This window comes from Acanthisitta chloris, unplaced genomic scaffold, assembly GCF_000695815.1.
Source record: "Acanthisitta chloris isolate BGI_N310 unplaced genomic scaffold, ASM69581v1 scaffold6769, whole genome shotgun sequence".
In the NCBI taxonomy this organism is placed as follows: Eukaryota; Metazoa; Chordata; class Aves; order Passeriformes; family Acanthisittidae; genus Acanthisitta; species Acanthisitta chloris.
In genome coordinates this window covers 22,167-46,975 of record NW_008692989.1, presented here as the reverse complement: position 1 = coordinate 46,975, position 24,809 = coordinate 22,167, and the positions used below count along the sequence as shown (strand labels likewise).

Below are 24,809 nucleotides of genomic sequence, written 5' to 3'. Positions count from 1 at the left end.
AGAGAGAGAGAGAGAGAGAGAGAGAGAGAGAGAGAGAGGATTAGTGGAAGACCAGGCAAGCTGCTGTTCCAGTATTAGCCTATTTTCATTTAACTCTCCAGCGTCGTATTCCAGCCACAAATAAAAACCCTAGAAGGTGTTTTTTCTGGTGTAAGATGTGTTTACACCTAAGGGGGGAGGGGGGAATCCTATGCTTTTGTATCATTCTTTTGCATATTTTTACCTGTCATTTACGGACAGCACAGAGGCTAAAAAATAAGAGAAAACTCACAAGGAAGCATCCAGTTTTCCTTCCTGCTGGATTTTCAAAGTACTCATCTTAGGTTTGCCTCCTGCTAGAAGCAGGAGATGCTCAGTTCCTTACATGACCTCTCTTCATCTCTCATCTGCCCCTCACTGGCACCTGAAGCCTAAAGGAGTTCCTAGATTTGCTAAAACAGAGTTAATTCTGATTCTTTACCCAGACATCAGCTGATTCTTTGTGACACCTCTGCACTGAGACAGAAAACCAGCGTGATAGTGCTTAGGTTCCTGGAGACTGTTTTCCTTTCACAGTAGGTCTCTGTGATTCCTTTGGCTTGTGGCTTCTCTTCTGTCCTTCCCAGAAACAAAGCAGTTTCCCTTGGCAGGTGAATCCTGAAGGGAGCTTGACAAGCTTTCGAGACTCTTCCAACTCACATGATGGATGTTATGTGGAATTGTGGGTTTTGTCAGAAATGTTCATTTTTTGCATATCCAGCTTTTTTAGAAAACAATATACTATATATTTTTTTTATTTTAGTTGGAGCCCTTGTATTTTGATCTGCTAACTACTACCACTGCCTGTGATTTTGCAGCAGGATGTCTGAGGTGCTGGGGGGGATTTAAGTGTAGTCTGTGAAGGTTGTGCAAGGAAGACAGAGTAGCTGTTTTATATTGCCTTGGTGTGCTGGTTGGGTTGATGAGATCACTGCAGGATTGTGGGAAGACAATGTACTCTTTGCTGTGTTTAGGTTGGAGCTGTGCAACCTTTGTTTTCTGTGCCAGAGGCACAGAAGCCACCCACAGACAATCCTTTGTCCCAGCTGAAAATCTGAATGGATCCAGGATGATGCAGCTTTCACTGGACACTGAGCTTTTTTTGTTTTTTTTTTTGTCATTCCCAGATCATTTCCCAGTAGATGGAAACACCTGTGTTGCCTCTGGAGTCTCCAGCCTCATGAATCCAATAACCAATCCTGCCACCTCCACTTCCTTCAATGCTGCTGTGCCTGAGATTCCAAGGAAGCGCAAAGGAAGTGACTCTGATAACCAGTAAGTGTCTCAACAGAAGTTTGAGACCTTTATCTGTTATTTATGCAACCTAGTAACTATCTAATCCTCTTTCTTTATTACCATGAATTTTTCCAAGTTCTTCCAAATGTCTTCCTTGACAGCCCCAAAAGATTATAAATAATCATTAAATCTGAGTGATATAGATATAGGATTCTATAATGCCATTTCCTGGCCTTGAGTGCCAGTAAAATGTGTCTCTGATGCTGAAATTTCAATCCTAACTTTTTGGGGGTCTGTTTCCTTTGTTTTCCCCTTTGCCTGCTAGTAAAGGCAAGATATTACATTTCTTGAAGTCTCCCAAGTGCATAATAGACTAGCACCTTCAGGCATGAAACGAGATTACTAGTTAAACTCTGTGAACTGCAGAATGGGAACTGCTTCCTCAGTGACCAGCACAGCCATTTCTCCTTGTGGAGACAGCTCTGTGACCTAAAAATGGAGACTGCCCTACAGTAGTGCTCAGTCTCTGTAAGTGGGTCACACTTGGCTGCTGAGGTGATACTGTCAGCTGTTTTCTTCTGTAACTGCCAAACAGATGCCAACAGTTAACCAGAAAAGTCACCTGCTCAAAGCTGTATGAATCAGCCAGAAGTAAGGGACACAAGGCAGCCTGCAGGTGCAGTGCATTGCAAATACCTGCACACTAGGGTGGAAAATCCATGTTTTAAAGGGAGGGGGAGAGTAGAAAATTTACAAATACTTGTGATTATTAAAGCAATTCTCTTTAGTCACTGCTTCTTCCACATATATTCCATCGAGCTACAGAGTGTAGCCCTACTGTGGATGTTGATATAAATGTCAACTTGGAGATTCAAGTGTAACTTGTACATCACTGGAAACTCCAGCAATACATTAGTTCCTGGGCAAAAAAAAGTCTCTGTTCTTTTTCAGTAGCACTTGCTGGATTTTACCTGTTCAGTATCAGTGGTGGTTCATCAATAGTTTGGATCACTCTCTGATAAAAAGCAAAACCATGTCCAAGCTGAAAAAAACAATTGAAAGAGTAATGTTTTATAGGAAGTTATAATTAAGTTCTAAAAGTTAATGTTGTTGCTGAAAATAACTAATCAAGTGGGTTTCCATTGGGTCTATTAAGTCATCTTGGTGTGCTTCAAACTGCATTTTGCTAAATTATTGCCTCTTTCTGCAGGGACACAGTTGAAGTTGATGGTGATCCTCAGAAAAGGTACTTTTTATCAACAAATCAGTTTCTGTTTTCGGTGCTGTAAACATGTCACACTTTCCTGTTTGCCTAGATGAGCTGTGTGGTTTCTCAAGGAATGCTTCCTCCATGGGCAGGTGTTAAACATTCAGCTAATGAACAGGATGGACAGGGCCATCCAGTGTTAAGGTTTCTTGATGTTTCTGTCTAAGAAGACTCTGCTTCTAACTTTACCAGACTTGCTGGTACTGAAGTTGAGAATGAGAATGGATGCAAAGTACCAGTTAAATAAGACTATGGAGGTGAAGGTCTTGTATTCTAGGACTGGTGCATGTAAACACTTTTTGCTTGTTTTAACCTTTTCAAGGGCTTTTTAACATAGAACTACCACAACTATGTTAAAATAAAGCTGTTACAGCATGACAAACCAGAGTTAAATCGGCTGTGCAGCATAAGTAAACCCTTTGTGTATGTATGTAAAGGGATGCTTGCTAATTACGTGATTACTTAGTCACATTTTCTTTTTCTGTATCTGGATACCTTGCTTAGATGTTATATTAATTTATAAGTAGCCACGCAATATTCTTTTTTATACAATAGACTATTTCTGTTGCAAGGGACCTACAGCCATCATCTATTCCAACTGCCTGAGCACTGCAGGGCTGGCCAAGAGTTAAAGCTTGTTGTTAAGGGCTTTGTCCAAATGGATTTCATTTCCCCAGACTGCTCCTGCTCTCTGCAAAGTGTGCTTCTGCAGCTCAAACTAGCATCTTCTCCAACAAAACCTGAGTTCTGTTGGAGAGTTAAAGCTTGTTGTTAAGGGCTTTGTCCAAATGCCTCTTAAACAGGTACAGGTTTGGGGCATTGACCACCCCTCTAGGAAGCTGTTCCAGTGTTTTACAACCCTCTTGGTAAAGAAACATTTCCTAATATCCAGTCTAAACCTTCCATGGCACAGCTTTGAACCATTCTCATGTGTCACTGGATACCAGGGAGAAGAGCTCAGCAACTCCCTCTGCATTTCCCCTCCTAGGGAAGCTGCAGGAAGTAACCTCAACCTCTTTTTCTCTGACCTAGACAAACCAGGAGTCCTTGGCCACTCTGCATAGGACATTGCTTCTATCCCTTTCCCCACTTTTGGTGCCCTCTGAATGCATTCAAGGACCTTCACATCTTCACCTAACACCTTCTTATCTAGTGTGGCCCAAAAAGGCACACAGTATCCAAGGTGAAGCCACAGCAGTAGGATGATCACCAATTCTCACCATCTGGTTATGCTGTTTGATGACAGATACATATTCTGTTCTTTCTAGTACAAGTTAAGTACCACATTATAGCCACAAACTGGAATTTCACCCAATGTTCATCTAAGGCAGTTTTAATTAGCTATTTATATCAGCAACAACACAGCTGTTAGGACAGAGGCTATATTAATCCATTGAAGGCTGTGACTGAGCTCTTGAATAGCAGATTTGTTCTAGTTTTCTCCCCAAGTGGAGCTCCTGAGGGAGAAGGAGAGTTAATTAATAGGCCACATGCTATATTGCAGTTGGTCTGGCTCCCTCTTACCTTTTCTCTTATGGCCAGACAGTGTAAATTGACCTGGGGCTCATAATATATGCATGTTTCTGGTGAGTTGCTTTTGAATGAAAGAAAAATATTGGTTATTGCTAACTTGTCTAAAACTGAACAGTTTCAATCAAGAAAAGTTGGTCATGTGAGCCTAGCCTACTCCTGTGTTTGGGTCTATCAGACTGCTTAGGAGATTCCTGGATTCCAGTGAGAGCTGAGGTTGCAGAGCTGAATTGTGTGTCAGTTTGGCCCTGGCTGCTGGATTCTCACTGGGGTCAGTGCTTAGGTCCCAGTGGAAGCAGCTTTTGGCATCTTCCCCAAAGCTGGAATCTCTGACTGTCCTCCTGCTTCCATTTCCTCATGGCAGAGAGCTGCTCACTCATTGGTTTTTCTTCTCACCATCCTCCTGGTACAGCAGGGCATGTGCTGAAATTCTCCATAAGTCCTGGTGAGGAATACAGTGGTCTTAGGGGAGAAAAGATCAATTTGCCCTTGTTTGAATCATCCTCTCTGCTTTCCTGCTGCCAGGTCTTTATCATGATAATTACGTGTTCCAGTGTCTATGTACACTATGACTGTGTTTGATTTGCAATTTAATTCACAATTTTACTTTGCAATTTTACTACATAGACTTTCCAGTCATTGCTGCATGGGAAAATACTTTATTGTTACTTTTTAAGGTATAATTGAGGCCCAGCCTAGGCAAGGATTGCTTATTTCATCATGTGACAAGAAGATTTGAGAAGAAAAGCCATGAATAGATGATCTCCCTGGCAAAATTTTAAATAGAAAAAGTTGAAATCAAGCCTAGACTTAAGTTATTTGAATGTTCCAATTGTGTTGTTTTCTCCAGGATAAAACTAACCCCATAATTACGAAATATCCCCAGAATATGTGAATATTGGAAGTTCTGCTTTGGTCTCTTTCTATTGCACATCACTTGCTAGCTCAGTTTTGGTTTAGAAATTCTTGTGGGTTTGCTTTTGCCAGAGCCATAGCCGATGTGCAGCATTTTCCATCTTCTGGAATTTGTGGGAGGAAAGAAGTGCCTATAGTATTAAATATGCAATGCAAAACTCTATATCTTGCTTTTTTTTTTTTTAGGAGTGAAGATGAAGAACCTGTTAAAATAAAGGATTTCAGGTACTAATTTGCACTAGAAAAAAGTTTTGCTAGTCAATACTGGGATTCACAATAGTAAATTATGGGTTTGTGGCTAACATTCGTTAAAACTGTCATAATTAACAGTATGTTTTTGCTTTTCCCTGCTAAATGTGCAGTAATTTTTAGAGCCTCCTTGAGGATTATATTTTCTACTAATTTTAATAATATCTCAGATGGTTTATCAAAAACATGAGGATAAAATTTTCAAGGTGAGAATTAAATGCAGTAAAGTCATGTACAAAGGGAGGAGCTGATCCTTCATCCTTATGGATTTGAGACTTGCTTTTCCTGGCTTTGTCTACACCTGGAGGTGTTTAAAATTTATCCCCTATGGAAATGGATTCAGCTAAAGCATGACAAAGAATTCTTGTTCTGGAACAAGTCTTTGTATAGCGAATTATTCAAGGTTTGCCATTGAACTTTGAATTCTCACCAACTGCAGTTCACAGAGCACTGGTAAGATGTGAAATGCTGTGGCTGAATGCAGCCAGAATTCAGCCAGATTTTTAAGCTATAGGCAAGCCACTTAGCAAAACTAGAGCTGTTGTGTAAAGTCGATTTAAAAATAAAAGTGTCTTTCATTTTTCATGTGAGCAAAGATGTCAAACCAGAAATACAGAACCCACTCAGCATGCTGTCAGAAGTATTACTTATATAGTATTATAGCTAATAATTATGAAGTGTTCCTGTAATTGAAACAAAATTAAAGAAATTAAAATGTTCCAAGATACATTTACAGTTTTGTTTAGCTTCAAAATGAATTTTTCTTCAGGATATTGCTGTAAAGATTGTGTTGTACATTGCTTTAATGCCTTTTATGTTGTATTGTTAATTTTTTTTTCCCTTAAGTGTTGGTTCATTAGTTGGAGGAAAGAAAATGAATAGCAGATTTTCTGGTGGTTTGCTTAGCAGTTACCTTCTTCCAGGGTTTCTTTTCTCAAGTCTTTTGGGGAACTTGATTTTCTGCCTTCCCCTCTGTAACTGGGGAAGGTAGCAGAAGGCTTTGGGAGTCACCCAGTCCTCACTGGAATTTCTGCATCCACCTGTTTGGCTTTTTATAGCTTCTTATTGACCCTGAGAGATGTGGAGTTTGGTTTCCTTTCCTGGAATACTTGTTTCTGTCTTCCTGAGGTTCACAGTTCAAGTTGAAGACGCAGGATATTACTTGATTGTTCCTAGCTGACACAAAGAAAAAGTTGGGTGAACCCATAAAGCTGAGCATAACTCATAAAATTAAATGTTAAAAAAGGACTTTAGAGAGAGAAAAGCTGATTGCTGGGATGAGTGACCCAGAATTAGTTGTGTGGTGAAGTCATTGGTATATTTTTTAAAAATAATAAAAGTAATACCCCTCTAGGTCTTTGAAAGTGTACTTTGTTCTTCCTCAACAGGCCAGGAGTAGTTAGCTTTATTACCTTTAATAGCTTCTGTTATGGTTTGCCTAAGAGGAAGAGTTTTCGAGATAAGTGAACCAAAAGTTGTTTCTCAGTTTGTTTACTACTACTGTGTCTGGTCTCAATGAGAAAGGAAAATTAGCTTTGTTTTAACTGAGTGGCTGATTTGTCTTCTGGGTAAGGAGGGAAGAGAAGGAATTAAACTCTTCATCTGCCAGAGGGTGTTTTAGAGCACAAAATGAGCTGAAAAGCTAACAGTAGAAAGAACTAAAGAAAAGGGGACCTGAGGTCCAAATATACTTGTGATGTGCAGTCATGTGCCTTAGAAGCAGTTTTCTGATGAAAACTGTCCAACAAGAGAAGTTCTTTCTGTGGCTGAGTTCTTGGGCAGAGGCTTACCAAGAGATGAAAGCTGAGACAGAGTATGTCCAGAGGCTGAAACTCTTTGTAGCACCTGAGTGAAGGGGAAAGTTTTCTGAGTTATTTCTGGTAGATTACACAAGGTATAGGTTTTTCTTTCAGTTTCCCCTCCATCCCTTAAAAGCTCATATAAATGTACTGTTCGTTGCTGTGCTGTGAGAAGATGGTTGTGTTTGTGTCTGCCTTCACTCTGAGGGATGTTTAGGCTAATGAGATAACAAGAAGACATCGCTCATCTCAGGTTGTTGTGAGTTTGCATAAGACAGATTTCAGAGCTGCTTTAGCAAGTGCAGAGACATTCACTAAAAAAAAAAGGGTAGAATGAATGTCCCATCTTAGTTACACTGGTCAGGTGGAGCTAGGGCCAGGGAGCAGAAGTAATAATGACATCAGGAGTTCTCTGGTATACAGGATGGAGTCCAAGTAATCACTTGGATGTCAGTAATTTAACTTTTATAAGTCTTCATAGCCTCTTGTGCCTACCACATATAACCAGATTGTTGCTTGAGTATTTTTTCACCTCAGTATTTCACATCATTGCTGTGACCATTTCAGCTTTGCTCAAGTAAATCCAATTCAATTGTCCAATACAATTCATTTGTGAAAAACTGTTCCAGTCAGTAGTACTTGTGATATGTTCCATTCCCAAAATAGCTGAATATTATGAGGAAAATCATGTGTTCTACATCTTTCTTGCAATGATTGTTCTCCTTAGAGAGGCTCACAGTCAGACAGAGAAACGAAGAAGAGACAAAATGAATAATTTGATAGAGGAATTGTCTGCTATGATCCCTCAGTGCAATCCCATGGCCCGAAAGCTGGACAAACTCACAGTGTTAAGGATGGCTGTGCAGCACCTGAAATCCTTAAAAGGTGAGTTTTGGGAAACTTAATCCTCTAAGCCCTTGTTCTAACAGGACTTACACTGTGCATCTTCTTTGATGCTACATAAATCCAGGATAATTTATTTTACATTTCATTACTGTATTTAGCTCAGAGTCTGCTTCTCATTTAAATCCACATCTGTAGCTTCCAGAACTTAATTCTTTTTGCTTAGTATAGCAGAAAACAGAGCCACCCTTCAGTGTTTGGTATTTTCTCTCTGCTAAGGGTATGTCTTGCATTCAAGTCACTCCTTGATGCTTTTTTAAAAGTACAGGAGTCAAAAGGAATGTTGCCAGACAAACCAAAACTTGAACAAAATGGTTGGTTGGCCCAAGGAGACTGAGAGTTTTGTGTAACAAAATGATGTGACAAATCAGCAGGGCAGTAATTGCACTTCAGCTTAAATAAGCATGTACAAGAAATCTTCAGCTCAAACACCAATATTTTAACACTAGGGTATGAAACTGGACTCCACTGGGCAGTTATATACATCTTTGAAACCAATGGTTTAAGAAAATGCAAGGTACAGTGTGGAATTATAGTGAATGATGATATTTGCTGGAAAGTTCAACTGCTGTTTACCTCAAAAATATGTAGAAAAGGTTCTAGAAATGCTTGCGATAGATAAAAATTATCTTGGAGCTTGCCATGTGTGCTAGAACAATACCTGCAGTGAGTCAGTCACACTACATTCAGTGAGACATTCTACTACAATAGTGTGGTGTTTGGATTGTTGGGTAGCATTATTCGTGCCAAAAGACAACTGATAACATTAGAGTTATTCAGTTTCAGCAAGTGTTAAGGATTCTGAAATAGGCCTGTGCAATGTTTGTAGAAAATTCAATTCCCATACCATTTCTCTAGCAGTACATTAATGATGTCTGAACAGAAGTTTTCTTGGTTTGTGCTAAGGGCAGGGCAGAAAAAAACATGGTTACGTGCCTGTGTTCATTACCAGAGTGTGTTTATGAGATCTTTGTTATTTTTAGAATTTATAGAACTTGTAATTAATTAATTTTATTCAGCTCTTGTGGTCACAGAGAAAAATAGTAAAATACAGAATCAATCAGTTTGGAAAAGGCCTCTGAGACCATCGAGTCCAACCTGTGGCCTAACAGCATGTCAGTTAGACCATGGCACTAAGTGCCACATCCAGTCTCTCCTTAACAAGTCTAACTGTTGAAAATAAATGTAAAATGTGACATCTGACATGGTATCCATGAATAACCCATTTTGCAGGTTCTAGCAGCTCCTACACGGAAGTTCGGTATAAACCTTCATTTTTAAAGGACAATGAACTCCGACAGTTAATCCTTAGGGTAAGTGGAAGGAAACTCTCAGTTAACTCAAGTCCTCATTAAAACTTGCCATGAACTTGAGTTGTTAGTTGGAGAGTGCTTTGTCTCACATCTTTTCCTTCAGGCAAGGTTGAAAAAGATGCAGAAATAATATCTGAAATAAAATCTCGGGTCTTGTTTGCACACTTCATCACATACCCACACCTTTATCCTTTCTCATTTGCAACTATTTTCTTTCCCCTAAGCTGCAGTAACAGACTTTGCCAAGGCCTGTAAATGGCTCCCAGGCGAAGCTGTGTTGCAGCTGGCTGCCTTTTTTGCCAAAGCTGTGTCTAAGAAACTTCAGCTGTCTGTAGTTGAAGGCCTGACTTGGTCCTTGCAATCTTAATTGCTTTTTGGTGTGTGTTGTAGAATTATAGAATGGTTTGGGTTGGAAGGTGTCCCATGGGCAGGGACAACTCCCACTAGTCCAGGCTGCTCAGAGCCCCATCCAGCCTGGCCTTGAACACTTCCAGACATGGAGCAGCCACAGCTTCTCTGGGCAACTTGTGCCGGTGCCTCACCACCCTCACAGGGAAGAATTTCTTGCCAATATCCAATCTGAACCTGCTGTCAGTTTGAAGCCATTCCCCCTTGTCCTGTCACTCCAGGCCCTTGTATTTAATTTTAAACATCAGGTTTAAAAGTGTGCTTTCTTGTAGTCATTTATATTCGTTGTATATTTAATTGTATGTTTTAAAATACACTGTTTTTATATTTCCAGGCTGCAGATGGATTCCTGTTTGTGGTTGGATGCAACAGAGGAAAAATTCTGTTCGTCTCTGAATCGGTTTGCAAAATACTGAACTATGATCAGGTGGTTATAGTTGAGTTTATGGTTTGCTCTTACCTTGCATTTTCTGAGAAGTTTGTAAACTTTTACATTTTATTCTGTATCGCTCAAACCCAGTCCGTGTGTCATTTTGTGGAATTTCTTTGATTTAAATCAGACTTGGTGTGGCATTTATTGGAATTTCTTTGATTTAACCTTCTTCAGAGTAGAGCTGAATATCCTGTAACAGAAAGTTTGCAAGTACATCAGTGTTCCTGACCTGTAGCAGCACCATATTTCAATGGATCATCCTTAAGAAAACTGCTAGTCTGAGGAAGGGATAATTTGAAGATGTCCTAATTTCTGTGTGCAAGAGATTTTCTTTTAAAGAATGAAGTAATTTTGAGTTTGGTTTCTTTTTAGGCCAAGGCAAATTGGTAGTTCAGCAGTGGAAGTTAATTAAAGCTTTGCTTGGTGATGCCTTTATGCTTGGATGCACTACATAACACATCGTCCACAATCCCTCTCCCAGTGTGTACTCTTAACTTGAGGGAACTGAAAGGGAGTTAGCTTAGCTGTAGAATAAGGGAAATAGGAAAGAGATTAGTAGCTTTGTTTAGTTGGTGTTTAACATCATGGACAATTACCACAAATCATCAAGACAGGATCATTTGTTCATGTATCTGTGCCTTCTATTTCACAAAGAGAGGCTGAAACAGTTAGTGCTTCCATCTGTCTACTTCTGTAATTTTAAAACCATTTGTGCTGTCTTCATTTCCTTCATAAATGTAAGGATAACCAATCTGGACTCTGTTGCATGGATTTATTTTTATCTTTTTTTAAAAACCCACAAACTATAAATGAATCATCTTAGGGGAACAAGCAGAAAGCACATTTTATTTTTTTCTTTAAACTTCTACACTGAATTTACTCAAGGACTGAAAGTGCGTTTCTGTAGTCACTTACCTCAGACATTCCTACTCCCAGACCCATAAGATCTTCTCTATTCCAGCCAAAGAGATTCAGAGAACACGACTGACTTATCCCACATTTATTAGCTTATTTTGGAATCATTCTAGGTCATGAATCTCATGCTGCAGTCTAATCTCTCTGTTACACTGATGTATTTTGCCAAGGCTGCTATAAGCTTTTCTCAGCAGCACTCAGTATTTTCCCTCTGCATTAGGGTTAGAAGGGTCTGGGCAAATTCAAGAGGCTGAATGTTTATCCTGACTTGCAATGTGAATCTAGAGTAGTGCTTGTCAACACTGCTCCTTTCTGCCCATTGATTTTGTCTGCTGTGCTGAAGGTAAGCAATGGAAAACCCAAAACTAGCCCTTTTCTGTGAAAATTTATTCCTGTTCCAAAAGAATCACAGAATCATAGAATGTTAAGGGGTTGGAAGGGACCTCAAAGATCATCTTATCCCAACCCACCTTCCTCTGGGCAGGGTCACCTCCCACCAGAGCAGGTTGCTCAAGGCTTTATCCAACCTGGCTTTGAACACTGCCAGTGTTGGGGCAGCCACAGCTTCCCTGGGCAACCTGTGCCAGTGTCTCACCACCCTCACAGGAAAAAACATTTTCCTAGTATCTCGTCTAAATTTCTCCTCTTTCGATTTACACCCATTACTCCTTGTCCTGTCACTACAGTTGCTAACCAAAAGTCCCTCTCCAGCTTCCCTGTAGCCCCTTTAGGTACTGGAAGGTTGCTATGAGGTCTCCACACAATGTTCTCTTCTCCAGGCTGAACAGCCCCAACTTCCTCAGCCTGTCTTTCTAGGGAAGGGGCTCCAGTTCTCTTAGCAACTTCATGGCCTCCTCTTTACCTGCTCCAACAGTTCCATGTCCTTATGTTGGGGACACCAGAGCTGAAGTACTCTACAGGTGGGGTGTCAGAAGTGCAGAGTAGAGGGGGAGAATCACCTCCTCCAAAGAAACAGCAGACCAGTTACTCTGGATAAGTAGAGTGAGGAGCTTGACTGGATCCCAGCTAGAGACATTGCTGTAAACATCTGTGACTAAGGAGTGCTGAAGTGAGCTGACTGCTGCTCCTGGCCCAGTGGTGCCATTTTGTCCAAGCAAATTGGAGTAATTAGGTAGATGAATATTTCTTCCTATTTCCTGTGTCTTCCCTCCTGCCCCGATAATCTGAGAGTGGTTACTTTGTGCTTGGTCTTCTTTGGCTAGGATCAGGAATTGTATTACTTACATAAATAAACCATTAAGCTGTTGTTTAACATCCAACTATATCTGCTGTTTTTCAAGGGAAGTAACAAATGGTGGGTTTACTACTCTTTTTTTTAAATAAAAATTGTATTAAACAAAAGCAAATGAAACATGATTCAAAATATTGATATTTAGAGTAACTGTGGTATTTGACTTTAATGGTGTAAACAGTTGTTTTTCTGAGCTAAGTATCATGTGTGTGGGGCTGTTCCAAAATGATGTGGCTCTTACCTCTTTGGGTTTTGTTTTTTAATTAGGCTAGTTTGATTGGACAAAGCTTGTTTGATTACCTCCATCCAAAAGATGTTGCAAAAGTGAAGGAGCAACTTTCTTCATCAGATGTATCACCTAGGGAGAAGCTCATAGATGGAAAAAGTAAGTCCAGTTTGAACATGCTCATATTTTTTTCAAGAGATATTAACAAGTCTAGTTATTACACAGGATATAGTCATGTGTTTGTGTGCATGAGTGTCATTTCTGTGACCCAGACAGATTTGAATGTGTATTTACAGTTTAAAAGTTAGCTCAGGAAAGGATTGATTTTTAGAGAATAAGAATTCCTGAAACTTGCACTGTTAAACATTTACCAAGCTCTGCTCTGACCTTCTTCCTACCAGGAATACTACTTTTTTTTCTTGTGTTTGCTAGGCCTTGTCAATACAAAAGACCTGATGGGATAAAATACTTCAATACCAAGAATCACTGTCTTCTCTGAAAATGCTAAGTGCCAATCCTAATTTAACCAGATCTTGTTTTATTTGCAGTTATTTCTAATATGCAAAGCATTTTGTACTGTGCAGCTACAGCCTGTCTTAAGAGTTGGATTTTGCAAGCATCTTTGCTGTTCTTCCTTGTACCAAATATGAGTTGAAAGTTTATTTATTAAAATACCATTCAGGGTTTAAAAGTAGTTTGGTAGTTAATTTTAGGATCCATGTCACAGTCATGTTTTCTTTGTCATATTTAAGTTTTACTCCATTCTTTTAATTGTAAGGACAAAATTTAGGCAATTAGAATCATAGAATCATCAAGGTTGGAGGCGACCTCTAAGATCATTAAGTCCAACCATTAACCTGCCACTCTGTGACCCCTAAAAAGACAGGAAGGAGAAAGTACTGGAAATGAAAATGGAGAACACATCTTGTTTTCTGAAGTTTTGTTGCTTGATTTTGGGGGTTTTTTAACTGCTTTACTGAATTTTTGTAAGCTGGCTTGCGAGTACACACAGATTTCCAAGCTGGACCAGCTCGGCTGAACTCTGGTGCTCGGCGTTCCTTCTTCTGTCGGATCAAGTGCAGTAGGACCACAGTCAAAGAAGAGAAGGATTGCTTGCCCAACCCAAAGAAGAAAGGTACTCAAACAGTAGGGAATTTCTGTCTTGAAGCTTGGTGTGTTTAAATTCTGAGTCAGTAGTGTGACCCTTCTAGTTGTCACTGGTCTCACACAGTAGCTGTAGAGAAGGGTAAATATGTACCAGAGGCACGTCCTGAAAAACAGACTAATTGTACTCTTTCTCCTCCCTCTTCACTCCTGGAAAAGAGGGAGGGAGGAACTTGAGTTACAGTAGCTGTTTGGGAGCGTGTGGTCTGTTGTGGTCAAATTTTAGAAGTCTCAGGGAAATATTTGAAAGAACTGGAGCAGATGAGAAGAATGAAACTAAATAACTTATGTCTTGAAGAGAACTGAGTCAATAAGGCCTGCAAACTCTACTATTTTTAAGGAAAAAAAAAGCAAGTAAACCCAACTTTTTTCTGATTTACTTTTTGTGTTGTGTGTATTTAAAAGTATGAATTTCCCTTTTTCTCCCTTTCATAGTAAAGCTAATTGATCAGTGTAATTCCATTTGGTTTTGCCAATAATTTTCATATTTTGGTGTGCCTGTACAGCAGAATACTCCTGTCAAGTTTTCAGGGAAAATTTCAATTTTAAAATGTAATTTTCAGCTTTTTGTTTAATACTTCAGTATTGATTTTTGCAAAGGTGTGTGCTGAAATTGTTTGAGCCTGAGAAAGCCCTTCAGCTTCTGTTTTCCAATGTACACACCTGTAGATTTTAAGAGACCCGTAATTGTAAGTAAATAGAGTTTGGTATCCCTTGATGTGTCAGGTAACTTGGTGAGATAAGCATTTAACCTGTATGAACTTTCCTTGGGAAAGCAGCTTTGAGGGAAGGCACCTTGGCAAGCTCAGAAGCTGTGGCAAAGTCACAGTAGGATAACTCAGTTTCTCATTTTACATCGGTAAGTGGTCTTTGTAGTTGAGAGGAAGTCAAATCTATATAAAGCCTCACATTGAGCGTAGAGATATCAAGAATGCATTTTTTTGGAAAGACAGTTAGTGTAAGACTGTGCCTTGATGCCTGTGACTGTGTTTATAAGTTGTGTAGGCAGCAAATGAAAATGAATGACAGCATGTGCTGTAAGACATTCAGAATAATTGTATTCCCATAAAATCGAGGGATTCAGGAGCCTAAGGTAAACAGGCAATAAACTGGATTGCTCTGGGTTGTTCTCAACTGATTCTTTAGCAATTGCAGTAAGCATATGTTACAATTGTGTTTGCACAAGGTAGATTATTTGGAAGCTGCAGAGAGCCTCTCCAGTCAGTTTTAATTTACAATCCATATCAAATGGCACAAAGACAAAGTGATCTGTGGGTTACCAGACTGTTGGTTTACTTTTTTTTGTCTGTGAGACTGTGTTTGAATTGCCAACACCTAAAACTTCTCTTCCTAAATCTTACATAAGGTTGGAAGAGCTCTCTCCAGGTAAGCCAGAATTAAGTAGTATAAAATCAATGTAAAAATCCTCTGTAAAAACATCTATAGCTTTGTACAGTTGGTGTAGGTAAGCTAAAATATAGTTGGGGGTCTTATTGTGAATGGACTAAAAATTAAGTAATTTGGTTTACTTTTTGAACAATAACTGGTTCTTATTTAATGTCTTTGTTCTTGTTAGATCACAAGAAATACTGTACCATTCACTGTACTGGGTACTTGAAGAACTGGCCTCCTAATGAGGTGGGAGTAGAAGAGGAAAATGATGTAGAAAAGGACAGTGGTAACTTTAACTGTCTTGTTGCAATTGGGAGGTTACATCCTTATGTTGTTCCACAAAAGAGTGGAGAGATAAAAGTCAAAGCAACAGAGTTTGTTACACGATTTGCCATGGATGGAAAGTTTGTTTATGTTGATCAGCGGTAAGCAATTTGTTCTTTAATGGAGACAAACAAATGACACCACTGCTTCAGTTTTCTGGGGCTTTCTGTTAGAACTGTTGTTTCTCAAGCAGGATACGATTAGAATTCACAGAAGCTTTTGAGAATTTTTTGAAAGTTCTCAAAAATTCTCATTTTCAGAGTCTTTCCTGCTGTTCATTCTGAGTCTGCTTGTCAAGCATAATACAGAATGTATAGAAGTGTACTGTGGGCTAACAAGACTGAAATATGTTTTTAAATGCACTCATGTGCTTACTTACCCATAAAGAAAAATCTCAAGTTAGAGCTTCTTAGTTCTGCATGTGGCTAAAATAATAAACATTTAACCAAAAGTTATTACTTCTTAAAATCTTACTGTTTGGGATAAATACTTTATATCTGAGTGACTTAGCAAATTATTTCATTAGAAGTGAAAGCCAAGTTCCAAAACTCTGGACTTTTTACCCCGAACTTGGACTCTTTTGTTGTGGAGACTTGAGTTACCATTTTGAATTTCATTAGTGTCTCTGGAAACTTTATTGCTTTCAGTCATCTTCTGTTTTGTCTGAAAGTGTCAGTTTAAACCTATTCCTTTGAGTGGCAGAGCAAAACTTCAACCACTGAAATTCTGATGACTCCTTATGTGTGACCAGTACTCAACTGGCTAATGGGGAGACCTAATGACCATGGGTATTTTGTGTGTACATATGATTTGCTTGTTTAAACTGGGTTTTTTTGGTATGAATTCCACTCACTGCAAATAGAGAATTCAAAGTCAGTCTTTCCTCTTGGTTTAGAGCTATACTAATGCTATGTATTTTTTTCCCAAACATGAACACAAGCATCAATTGGTTTAAATATTAGTTTTTCTGCTTTATCTGCTACTGAAGAAAACAGCTCTGCAGTTGTTTGAACCTGCTGTAGTTAATGTTTTTATTTCTAACAGCGCAACAGCAATTTTAGGGTATCTGCCACAAGAGCTTCTAGGAACTTCTTGTTACGAGTACTGCCACCAGGATGATCACAATCATCTAGCTGAAAAGCATAAAGAAGGTACAAACCAGTTGGTCCTCCCAGAATACTTAGAGCTATGTGTAACTTCAAGTGAAAACACTGCAAATCAAAATTCAGAAGCTAAGAATAAAACTAGCCAACCTTAGCATTGTCCTTTCTGATGTCTGCACTAAGCCCATGCAAAGCTTGTAGTAAAAGCAGGGACAAAGTGGTGTCTTGGATCAAGATGGAATAATATTAATACATCTGTCAACCTTCTGCTTCCATTGTTTATAAGGATGAGAAAGGAATCCTGAAGAGCCAATGTGCCTGATAATGTCATTAAAGACACTGATTATGGAAGTTCACCAGGTCATGAGTTTCCCTTCTAGTGGTTTGCAGAAACTCAGTTCCTGGTCTTTAATGTAAGATTTATAACACTGCTGAGACTATAATTTCATGCTCAAACGTGTCCTGTCCTGTCAGTTTGTTCTGGCATTTAATTTGTGTGTGTGGCCAGCAAAGCATTTTGGTTTTATGATGCTATAAAACATTTAGTTACTTCTTTTTTTGTTTTTAGTTTTTACCTTTCTAAGCATGTATATGGTGATGATAATTTTCCTTTCTTATCTAGTGTTGCAGAATAAAGAAAAAGTATTTACAAATTCCTACAAATTTAGAGCAAAAGATGGGACTTTTGTTACTTTAAAGAGTCAGTGGTTTAGTTTCATGAACCCATGGACCAAAGAGCTGGAGTACATTGTATCAAACAACACTGTGGTATTGTAAGTAATTTATATGAATTTCCGTGTTATTTTTTTTGTCTTCATGACAGTTAGCGTTAGCACGAAGTGCCTGTTTAAGAAGCAGAACAAGGCTAGAAAATACCAACACGCCACAAAAAGTGGCTGAGGAAACCTGGACAAACATTTTTTTGGCATTGACCTGTATTTTTATTTCAGATTTAAGTCATGGATTTGATTCTGAAAACTGTGCTGTTTCCCAGTAGGAAAAAATGAGGTGAAAGTTTCTTCTTAGAGGAAGAAGGATCTGTTAAGAAAAGTAGATATGGATAAATGGAAATGTCAAGCTAATTCTGCTTTTCCATCTGAGCTTTACAAGACTGCCTGTGTCAGTTGACCCAATTTTAAGTGCTGCTCTACCTACCAAGTGTCAGAAGTTGCAGAAGAATGATTGATAAATGGTAGAAATGCAAGGCAGGACAGAAAGATACTCTCCAAATGGCTTGCAAGGAAGGAGCCTGTGGGGCAGTAAATGCATGTGCTCAATTCTGTTCTTTCTTAATCCTTGTGTTTCACTATCTGTACTTTGTAATGGACCCATAATTTGGGTTGTCCCAGTGATACTGAGCATCTTTGCCAATTATTGGGTTTTTGAGAGGGAGACAGAGGATTTTATTTCCATTAAACAAAGTTCTCCTAGGGGCCATTTACCCACTCTGGAGCTGGTTCATGCCTTAAGTCAACATCACCCACCCATTTTGCACATGTCCTTTTTCCTCAAGAAGACAGAGAAGAGCAGTTCAGACAGTCTGTGCTGGCCAGTAGCCAAAGGACACTTGCCTGCCCTGGAGACCTGGGTGTCTGCAGCTGTCTGGAAAGGGAAGGTAGGCAGCAGCTGCTGGCAGGAGGCAGCCACTGACCTGTCCTTGTAGCAGTTGTTTCTGGTTACCTGGTTCTCCTAGCAGTAAAAATGACAGCCTTGTGCTCTTGTCAGGGAGCACAGACAACCACAATGGCTTTCTCCTTTATTTGGAGAATAAGTGGAAATCAACATTTTGCCTTCAGAAACAGTACAAAGGGTTGCACATTGGAACATCTTAATCATTATTAGTCTGAGTATGTCAATTTTTATTCTATGTGAAGTGTTACTGAAATCAAGCATAAATATGCTGGATTTTGCCCTTGAAAACATTGCTAATTTTCTTGTGGTTTGTTTTGGGTTTTTTAATTTGCTTAACTCTCAGAGGTCACAAGGAGTCAGCTGAAGATGATGTCCTCTACAGCTCCCAGCCTGCAGAAGGCAAGTGTCACTTCTCACAGCTACCATAGCTGCATCTCCTGATCTGCCATTTTAGATTGATTCAGTCCAGGAATCGTTTTATTCTAGGCTGTGTGCAAGAAAGGATTAAGATTTTTAAAAGCTCGTTCTGGTGACAGTTTCTAGTTGCTTACAGCATCATAATTCACAGAACTGTAAGCAGAAGCATTTGTAGCATAACTTTAATTTCTAGCAGCTCCTGCTATAGCTGGGGTTTGGGTTGATAGGATATTATGCTTCTGTCACAGACTCTATTCATGTTTTGCCCAGTTTTTTTGAAGAAATGCAATTGTGCTGCCTGAGTTTACCTGTAGAATACAGTGTGTCAATACTGGTAAAGATATGTATTTTGTTAATGTTTTTCTGCTGTGCACAGATTCTGCTTTCCACATGCTGTTTTGTCACCTAGAGCTATAAAGTAACATAACTATTGCTATAAGGGCTTTATTTTTGCTTTGGAAAATGGTTTTTTAATAACTGATTTCAGTTAGTGAAAAATCCAAGGATTTTTTTTTCCCCCTCATGCTTTGCATTGTCTGTGAGAAAGACTGGAGGTGGCAATGATTAAAGCTTTATTTCACTACTGGAGATCAGCAATTTTCACAAATAGATTATTCACTTGTCTTTATATTGCAAATGAGACAACATGTAATCAGTGTTTTAAGGAATTTAATCTCTGAAAACAAGAGATACAGAACAAAAACTGCTTTAAAATGAATCCTTGCTGTGCAAATTTAAGGTTTTGTTTTGCTGGTTTTTTTTTTTTAATCTGCAGATGCTGCAAAACAGTCTCTAGTAAGTGTACCTGGAATGTCCTCTGGAACAGTTCTTGGTGCTGGAAGTATAGGAACTGAAATTGCAAATGAAATATTAGAATTGCAAAGGTAATAATTGCTTAACATCATCATTAGGCTTTTAAGTAAAAGCAGGGAAGAGCTATACATGATTATGTGGGGGTTGTGCAAGTTTCAGTTTTCCTGTGTTAATTGTCTAAACTATTTTTAGGCTGAGCAGTGGCATTATAAGGTACCACTTATTATCCAGTGCCAGTCTCATGCAAGGCAGAACACATCACTGGTGTTCATAAGTAGTTTGCTTCTGGGCATGCAGTTTCCTTTAATTAAAGTATTATTTAACTGTGACTTTCAAAGTGTTACTGTGATGCAGCTGCTTCACATGATGTTGAACTGGGGATATGAACTATTTGGGAATGGAAAATGGGTTGTCTGAGAGCAGTGTTTTGTATTTTTCTGATAGCTTTGCTCTGCTAGGAAAACTTCCTCTGAAACAGTCCCCACTGGAGTGATTCAATAGTCTGTATTGTCCCTTTCCTGATAGCACAGTTCCTTCCCAGTACTCACACACAGATTAAAAAAACCCTCACCATGTAATTCCAGATGGGAATCCGCACAAGATTCAAGCTGTTAAAGACTGGCCCTTTTAAAAATAACTAGCCAAGGAATTTGAAAGAGAGAAGCATAATTTTAATGTGAATATCTCCTTCTGTATTCTTTGTGTCGTGCACCCACAGTGGTGCCTGACTTGCTTATAGAGGGAGAGGATATTGCTGTGTCTGTTTGCTTTTTATCAGCATTGGTTGTCTAAGAACATTTCTTACAAAGCCTCTGAGCTCCCTAATTCCAGGACTTTGAGATGCACATGCACAGAAAAGGCTGTTTTCAGTCACAACTCTTGCAGGAATTAAGGCTTCATCAGAAGGTTCAGCCACTCTTGTTAAGGTCAAATTTAGGATGATGGTAATATCTGAGCATCGAAATACTAGCTTTGGATAATGAAGCTGTCCCTCGGAGTTTAGATCTTACTCTTCCAGTTCTGGCTAAAGGAAAGCCAAGAAACTTTTCATGTCTGCAGGGTAGTGTGTTCCAAGGTGCCATGGAATTCTTTTCACTGGTACTTTTGTAATTGGACCTGAAAGAGAAGTAATTATAAATATTACAAGTACACCAATTTTGGCAACAGTAGTAAAAATATAAGGAGTAGTTTCTTACCACAGAATATTCTGAGTTGGAAAGGACCCATGAGGGTCATCAAGTCCAACTCCTGGCCCTATATGGGGCAACCTAAAAGTTAAACCAGATGGCTAAGGGTGTTCTCCAAACACTTCTTGAACACTGGCAGCCTTTGAGGTCATGGCTGCTTCCCTGGGGAGTGCTTGATTGTCCTCTTAGTGAAGATCTTTCAAGTAACATCATCTTCACAGAATCACAGAATCAATTAAGTTTGAAAAGACCTCTGAGATCATCAAGTCCAACCTATGTCCTAACATCACCTTGACAACTAGACCATGGCACGAAGTGCCACATCCAGTCTTTCCTTAAGCACCTTCAGGGATGGTGACTCCACCACCTCCCTGGGCAGCCCCTCAAAGAATCCTGGTAACAAATAAGGAATCTTTATTTTTAGTTGGAATGTTATGAAAATGTGGAAAGATCAGTGTAATACAATAATAGCAGAGCATTAGAAGGATGTGTTATTTTCCCCTCACCATTTAAGAACTTCCTTTTGCTCCCTACATTCTGTATGTATTTGAAATATACACTGGGACAAAAGGTACATAGTTCTGAAACCTGTTACTGTTTGCTCTGTCAGTGCTGGTGATTCAACAGAGAAATAAAAGTCTGCTCAGGTAATTATGACCCATGGCCTTTATTGATCACCTCTGCTCCTTTTTCTGGTACCAAAACTTGGAGCAGGAGAATTTACAATCTTCAGGAGAATTGAAGACATCATTGTTTCGAGTTAGCTGACTTGGGCTTTGTCACTGGGGAGGTCTGGTGGGTTCTGCAACACAAAGGCTATTTTTCAGTGTTTGATTCATGTGACCTGGTAAATCAACTCAACATACCCAATTTTAGGTTGCGTTCTTCACCATCTGGAGAGTTAAGTCCATCACATCTCTTGAGAAAGTCACCTTCTCCAGCTTTAACTGTGAACTGCAGCGATGTGAGTATGCCACTGCCTGTGAACGTAAAATTAAAAGGTTAATGTCAGCTCAAAGCCTGTGTTTGAGCTAAATTGTCCTGACTTGTCTTTTGTGAGAGGATGTGTCAGGTGCTGCCAACTACCTGGTGGCTCTGAAAGTCTTTTGAGAGATGTGACAGCAGTTCCAACCTCATTTATGAGGGCATCAGTTCAAGCCTTAAGGGGCTACTCCTGTGGCTGAGGGGACTCGATCTCAACTCAGTGAGTAGAGTCTCTGCTGAAGCTCTACAGATATGCTGAACATGAGTGTGATTCATGTGATGATGACTCTCCTGCATTTGGAATGAAAACTTTTGCTAGATAACCATCAGAGGCTAAAAGTCACCTGTTCAGTTTGACAAGAAGTTCATGTTTTCTCTCATTTGCTTTTAATCTTAATGTAATTGAAAACAATTTTAAAAGATCTGTGCTGTTTGGAAATGTTGTGACTTTGAAAGTATTTCAATAGTCTTCTAAAATTGATAGAATGTGCTGTTTTGCTAATCTAGTACTGCTTGTAACACTACAAACTGTAATTAATGCGTTTATTAACCACAGCTATGGAATAATTAACTTTTTTTTTACCTAAGTGTATTGTCTGTTGTATATTGTGCATTGTATGAATTCATCATCACTTCTTTGAATGTAAATTTATTTCCATTTAAGGGCAGTTTATCTTCCCATTTCAGTTGTTGTTTCCTGACATACTTAAATGCATTTAAGACTTACACATCTACCTTTGGCAGATGTGTAAGTCACACTTTTATTTAAACACTCTTTTATTTATAAGTGCCATATGAACCTCTAAAAAACGTGGTTTTCACTGCAGAATATCTGCCTGATGATGCTTATTTTTCACTTCTATCTATCTATTTAGGTCTTAATAATTTGACAGTAGTGTATAATGTTGCTGTAATGCAATAATTGTGACTGAATTTAGGATTTAATTCTGTCCTTTTTTACTACTTGTATTCTTTCAGGTGCCAAATAAAGAGTTGATTCAGTTATGTCCTTCAGAAGCAGAAGTTCTAGAGAACCCAGAACAAACCCAGGGTGCTATTCCCTTCCCCAGTAACGAACCTCTCCTCAGTAAGGTTTATTTCTCTTGGGGATGTTTTGGGGGTTGCAGGGGAAGACATCTCTGATGAATTTCTGAACCCACCACTTCATACGCATGTGTAGATTGTTGAGAGATTTCTCTCTGTCTGACAATAAGAGGACTCTGAAAACAGATGTGTTACTGCTGCAAGGCCAAAGCAAAATTTGAGCAGTGAGTCAATCTCACGGCAAGAATAACTCCTGTAACACAAGGAGTTGCACAATGTAACACAATGCCATTGCATTCTTGCAGTCCATTTCATGAGGCACTTACTAGTTCTCTCTCCAGGAGAAAGATGGGTAGGGAAAAGTATTTCAGCGCAGTGTCAGGGTACTGCTGGGAATTTGCTTTAGCACTTTGTCTCTTAGCTGCAAGCTGTGAGTAGCTGATACAAAGGATTAGTCAAAATAGTTCAGAGAGGGGTTTTTTTCTTTCCCTGTGTTCAAGTTTGTACTGAGGCAGCAGTTTGGATACAAGATTCCCTTCTCCCCTCTAAGAGGAAAGTGCCATTGTATTATGTTTAACATAAAAGGCAATGTTTATGCTTATCCTGTGCTTCAGCTCTTTGAAATATTTCCATCTCTTTTGCTTCAGTTATTTAACTTAGATTCGCTATAAGGAAGATTGATTTTCTCTCAGGGAGGGTGGTGAGGCACTGCACAGGTTGCCCAGAGAGGTGATGGGTGCTCCATTCCTGGAAACATTCAAGGCCAGGTCAGATGGCACTCAGAGCAACCTGATCTGTTGATGGTCCTGCTCATTGCAGGAGTTTGGGCTAGATGACACTTAAAGGTCCTTTCCAGCCCAAACCTTTCTATGGTTTATCCAAGATAGGCAAGGTACAGTGTTGATTTCTAGAGCCACTGTTTCTATTACTTACTGGGTTTTCAAAGGAAGGTGCCATTTAAAAACAATTATGTTTTGCAAGTTCCCATGTCCTTCGTGCTTTGTGCTGCTTACACTAATGTTTTAATCCTTTTCCAGGTGGTAATTCTCAGCTGGACTTTGATGCAATATGTGAAAATGATGACAGTGCTATGACAGCCCTCATGAATTACCTGGAGGCTGATGGAGGACTTGGAGATCCAGCTGACCTCGGTGATATCCCGTGGGCTCTCTAGTTTTGCTTTTTGAAAGCAAGAAGGAATGTAAAACCTGTAATGCACAACAACAATATATCCTCAGTACTGTATTATAGTTTTTTAATGCTTCATTTGAGTTCATACTTACTGTCTAGATATTTTTAAAGACTGAAGCCTTGTTCAGAGAGAGACAACTTCTGCTGCACCTATGGAAAAATGCAATACTTTTTTCATGATGGGGAGACCTTGGAATTTTAATATTGAACCATCTGTAACTGGAATGCTTAGAACACACTAGTATATTTTTGCTAGGGAGCTTTAACCAAAAGGTACTGTACAATGTACAGGAGTAGTTTTTCTTAGTTTTAATACTCAAACTTATTTATTGTTTTTTGTTTCAAGAAGTAGAATATTAGTTATCCATGTTACTTGCTGTAGAACCTTCTGTACTTACATGGTTTGAGAATATTTGTAATTTTTAAATCTCATTGAAATGACTTGCACACACTACAGTTGTAAAGTAAGGTGTTCTAATTCTCAAATGATGCAGTTTGTGATTCCTTGCACTTCTCAGCAGTGCAGTTTTTGCAGTCAAAAGTGCAAAGCATTAGGGTTCTGGGAGCAAAGATTGCAACTGTGTCACCGTAACAGACAGAAGAGAACGTTTTGAGGAGGCATTTCCGCAGTACACAAACACGATGAAGGTATAAGAAAAGAAAACAAACTCTGAATTGCTATTTTATATTGTTTTTAATGTATTCTTAGAGGGGCCGTGCAGAACCTAAGAAAAATAATGCTGTAACTGTAATAAAACACTTTGGTCTTGTCCCAGGTTTTACTAACCAGAGACATTTGGAGAGATTGTCCTGATTCCAGAGTGAGGCTGGTGGTGAAAAAATGTTAAAATTCTATAGCATCTTTTATAGTCTTAGTTTTTGAAGATTAGGAGAGATTTCTATTGCTTGAGTCTGTGACTTTTTAAAATGCCTCTGTAATAGAGAGCTGTCTGTAAGTAATCTACAGGATGATCTTTTGGGGAACAGCTTTCACAAGGATTGTCTCCCAGTTCCAGCAAAGAACTCAAGAACATGGCACTTTATAGGTTGTACTAGAACAATATAGCATTAATATATCAAGTGGATCTTTTTAT

At 39.1% G+C, this 24,809-nt stretch overlaps 1 protein-coding gene across 1 annotated transcript; it reads left to right on the top strand.

The window, feature by feature from the left end:
• The first annotated feature begins 1,154 nt into the window (after positions 1-1,154).
• ARNTL2 (aryl hydrocarbon receptor nuclear translocator-like 2) lies at positions 1,155-24,058 on the top strand. The gene is made up of 16 exons (XM_009082886.1): positions 1,155-1,293; positions 2,465-2,500; positions 5,153-5,191; positions 7,742-7,899; positions 9,151-9,230; positions 9,973-10,065; positions 12,506-12,623; positions 13,456-13,599; positions 15,205-15,445; positions 16,389-16,495; positions 17,070-17,220; positions 18,423-18,478; positions 19,272-19,380; positions 21,373-21,460; positions 22,459-22,567; positions 23,562-24,058. The coding sequence occupies exons 1-16, from the start codon at positions 1,199-1,201 to the stop codon at positions 23,696-23,698; spliced, it is 1,761 nt and encodes a 586-aa protein (XP_009081134.1). The 5' UTR covers positions 1,155-1,198; the 3' UTR covers positions 23,699-24,058.
• The last annotated feature ends 751 nt before the right edge of the window (positions 24,059-24,809 follow it).

Excerpts from the sequence above, each read along its gene's own strand:
- ARNTL2 (XM_009082886.1), top strand. The coding sequence starts at position 1,199 with ATGAATCCAATAACCAATCCTGCCACCTCCACTTCCTTCAATGCTGCT. Across the intron at positions 5,192-7,741 it reads GTTAAAATAAAGGATTTCAG|AGAGGCTCACAGTCAGACAG; the intron begins GTACTAATTTGC and ends TGTTCTCCTTAG. Across the intron at positions 9,231-9,972 it reads TCCGACAGTTAATCCTTAGG|GCTGCAGATGGATTCCTGTT; the intron begins GTAAGTGGAAGG and ends TTATATTTCCAG.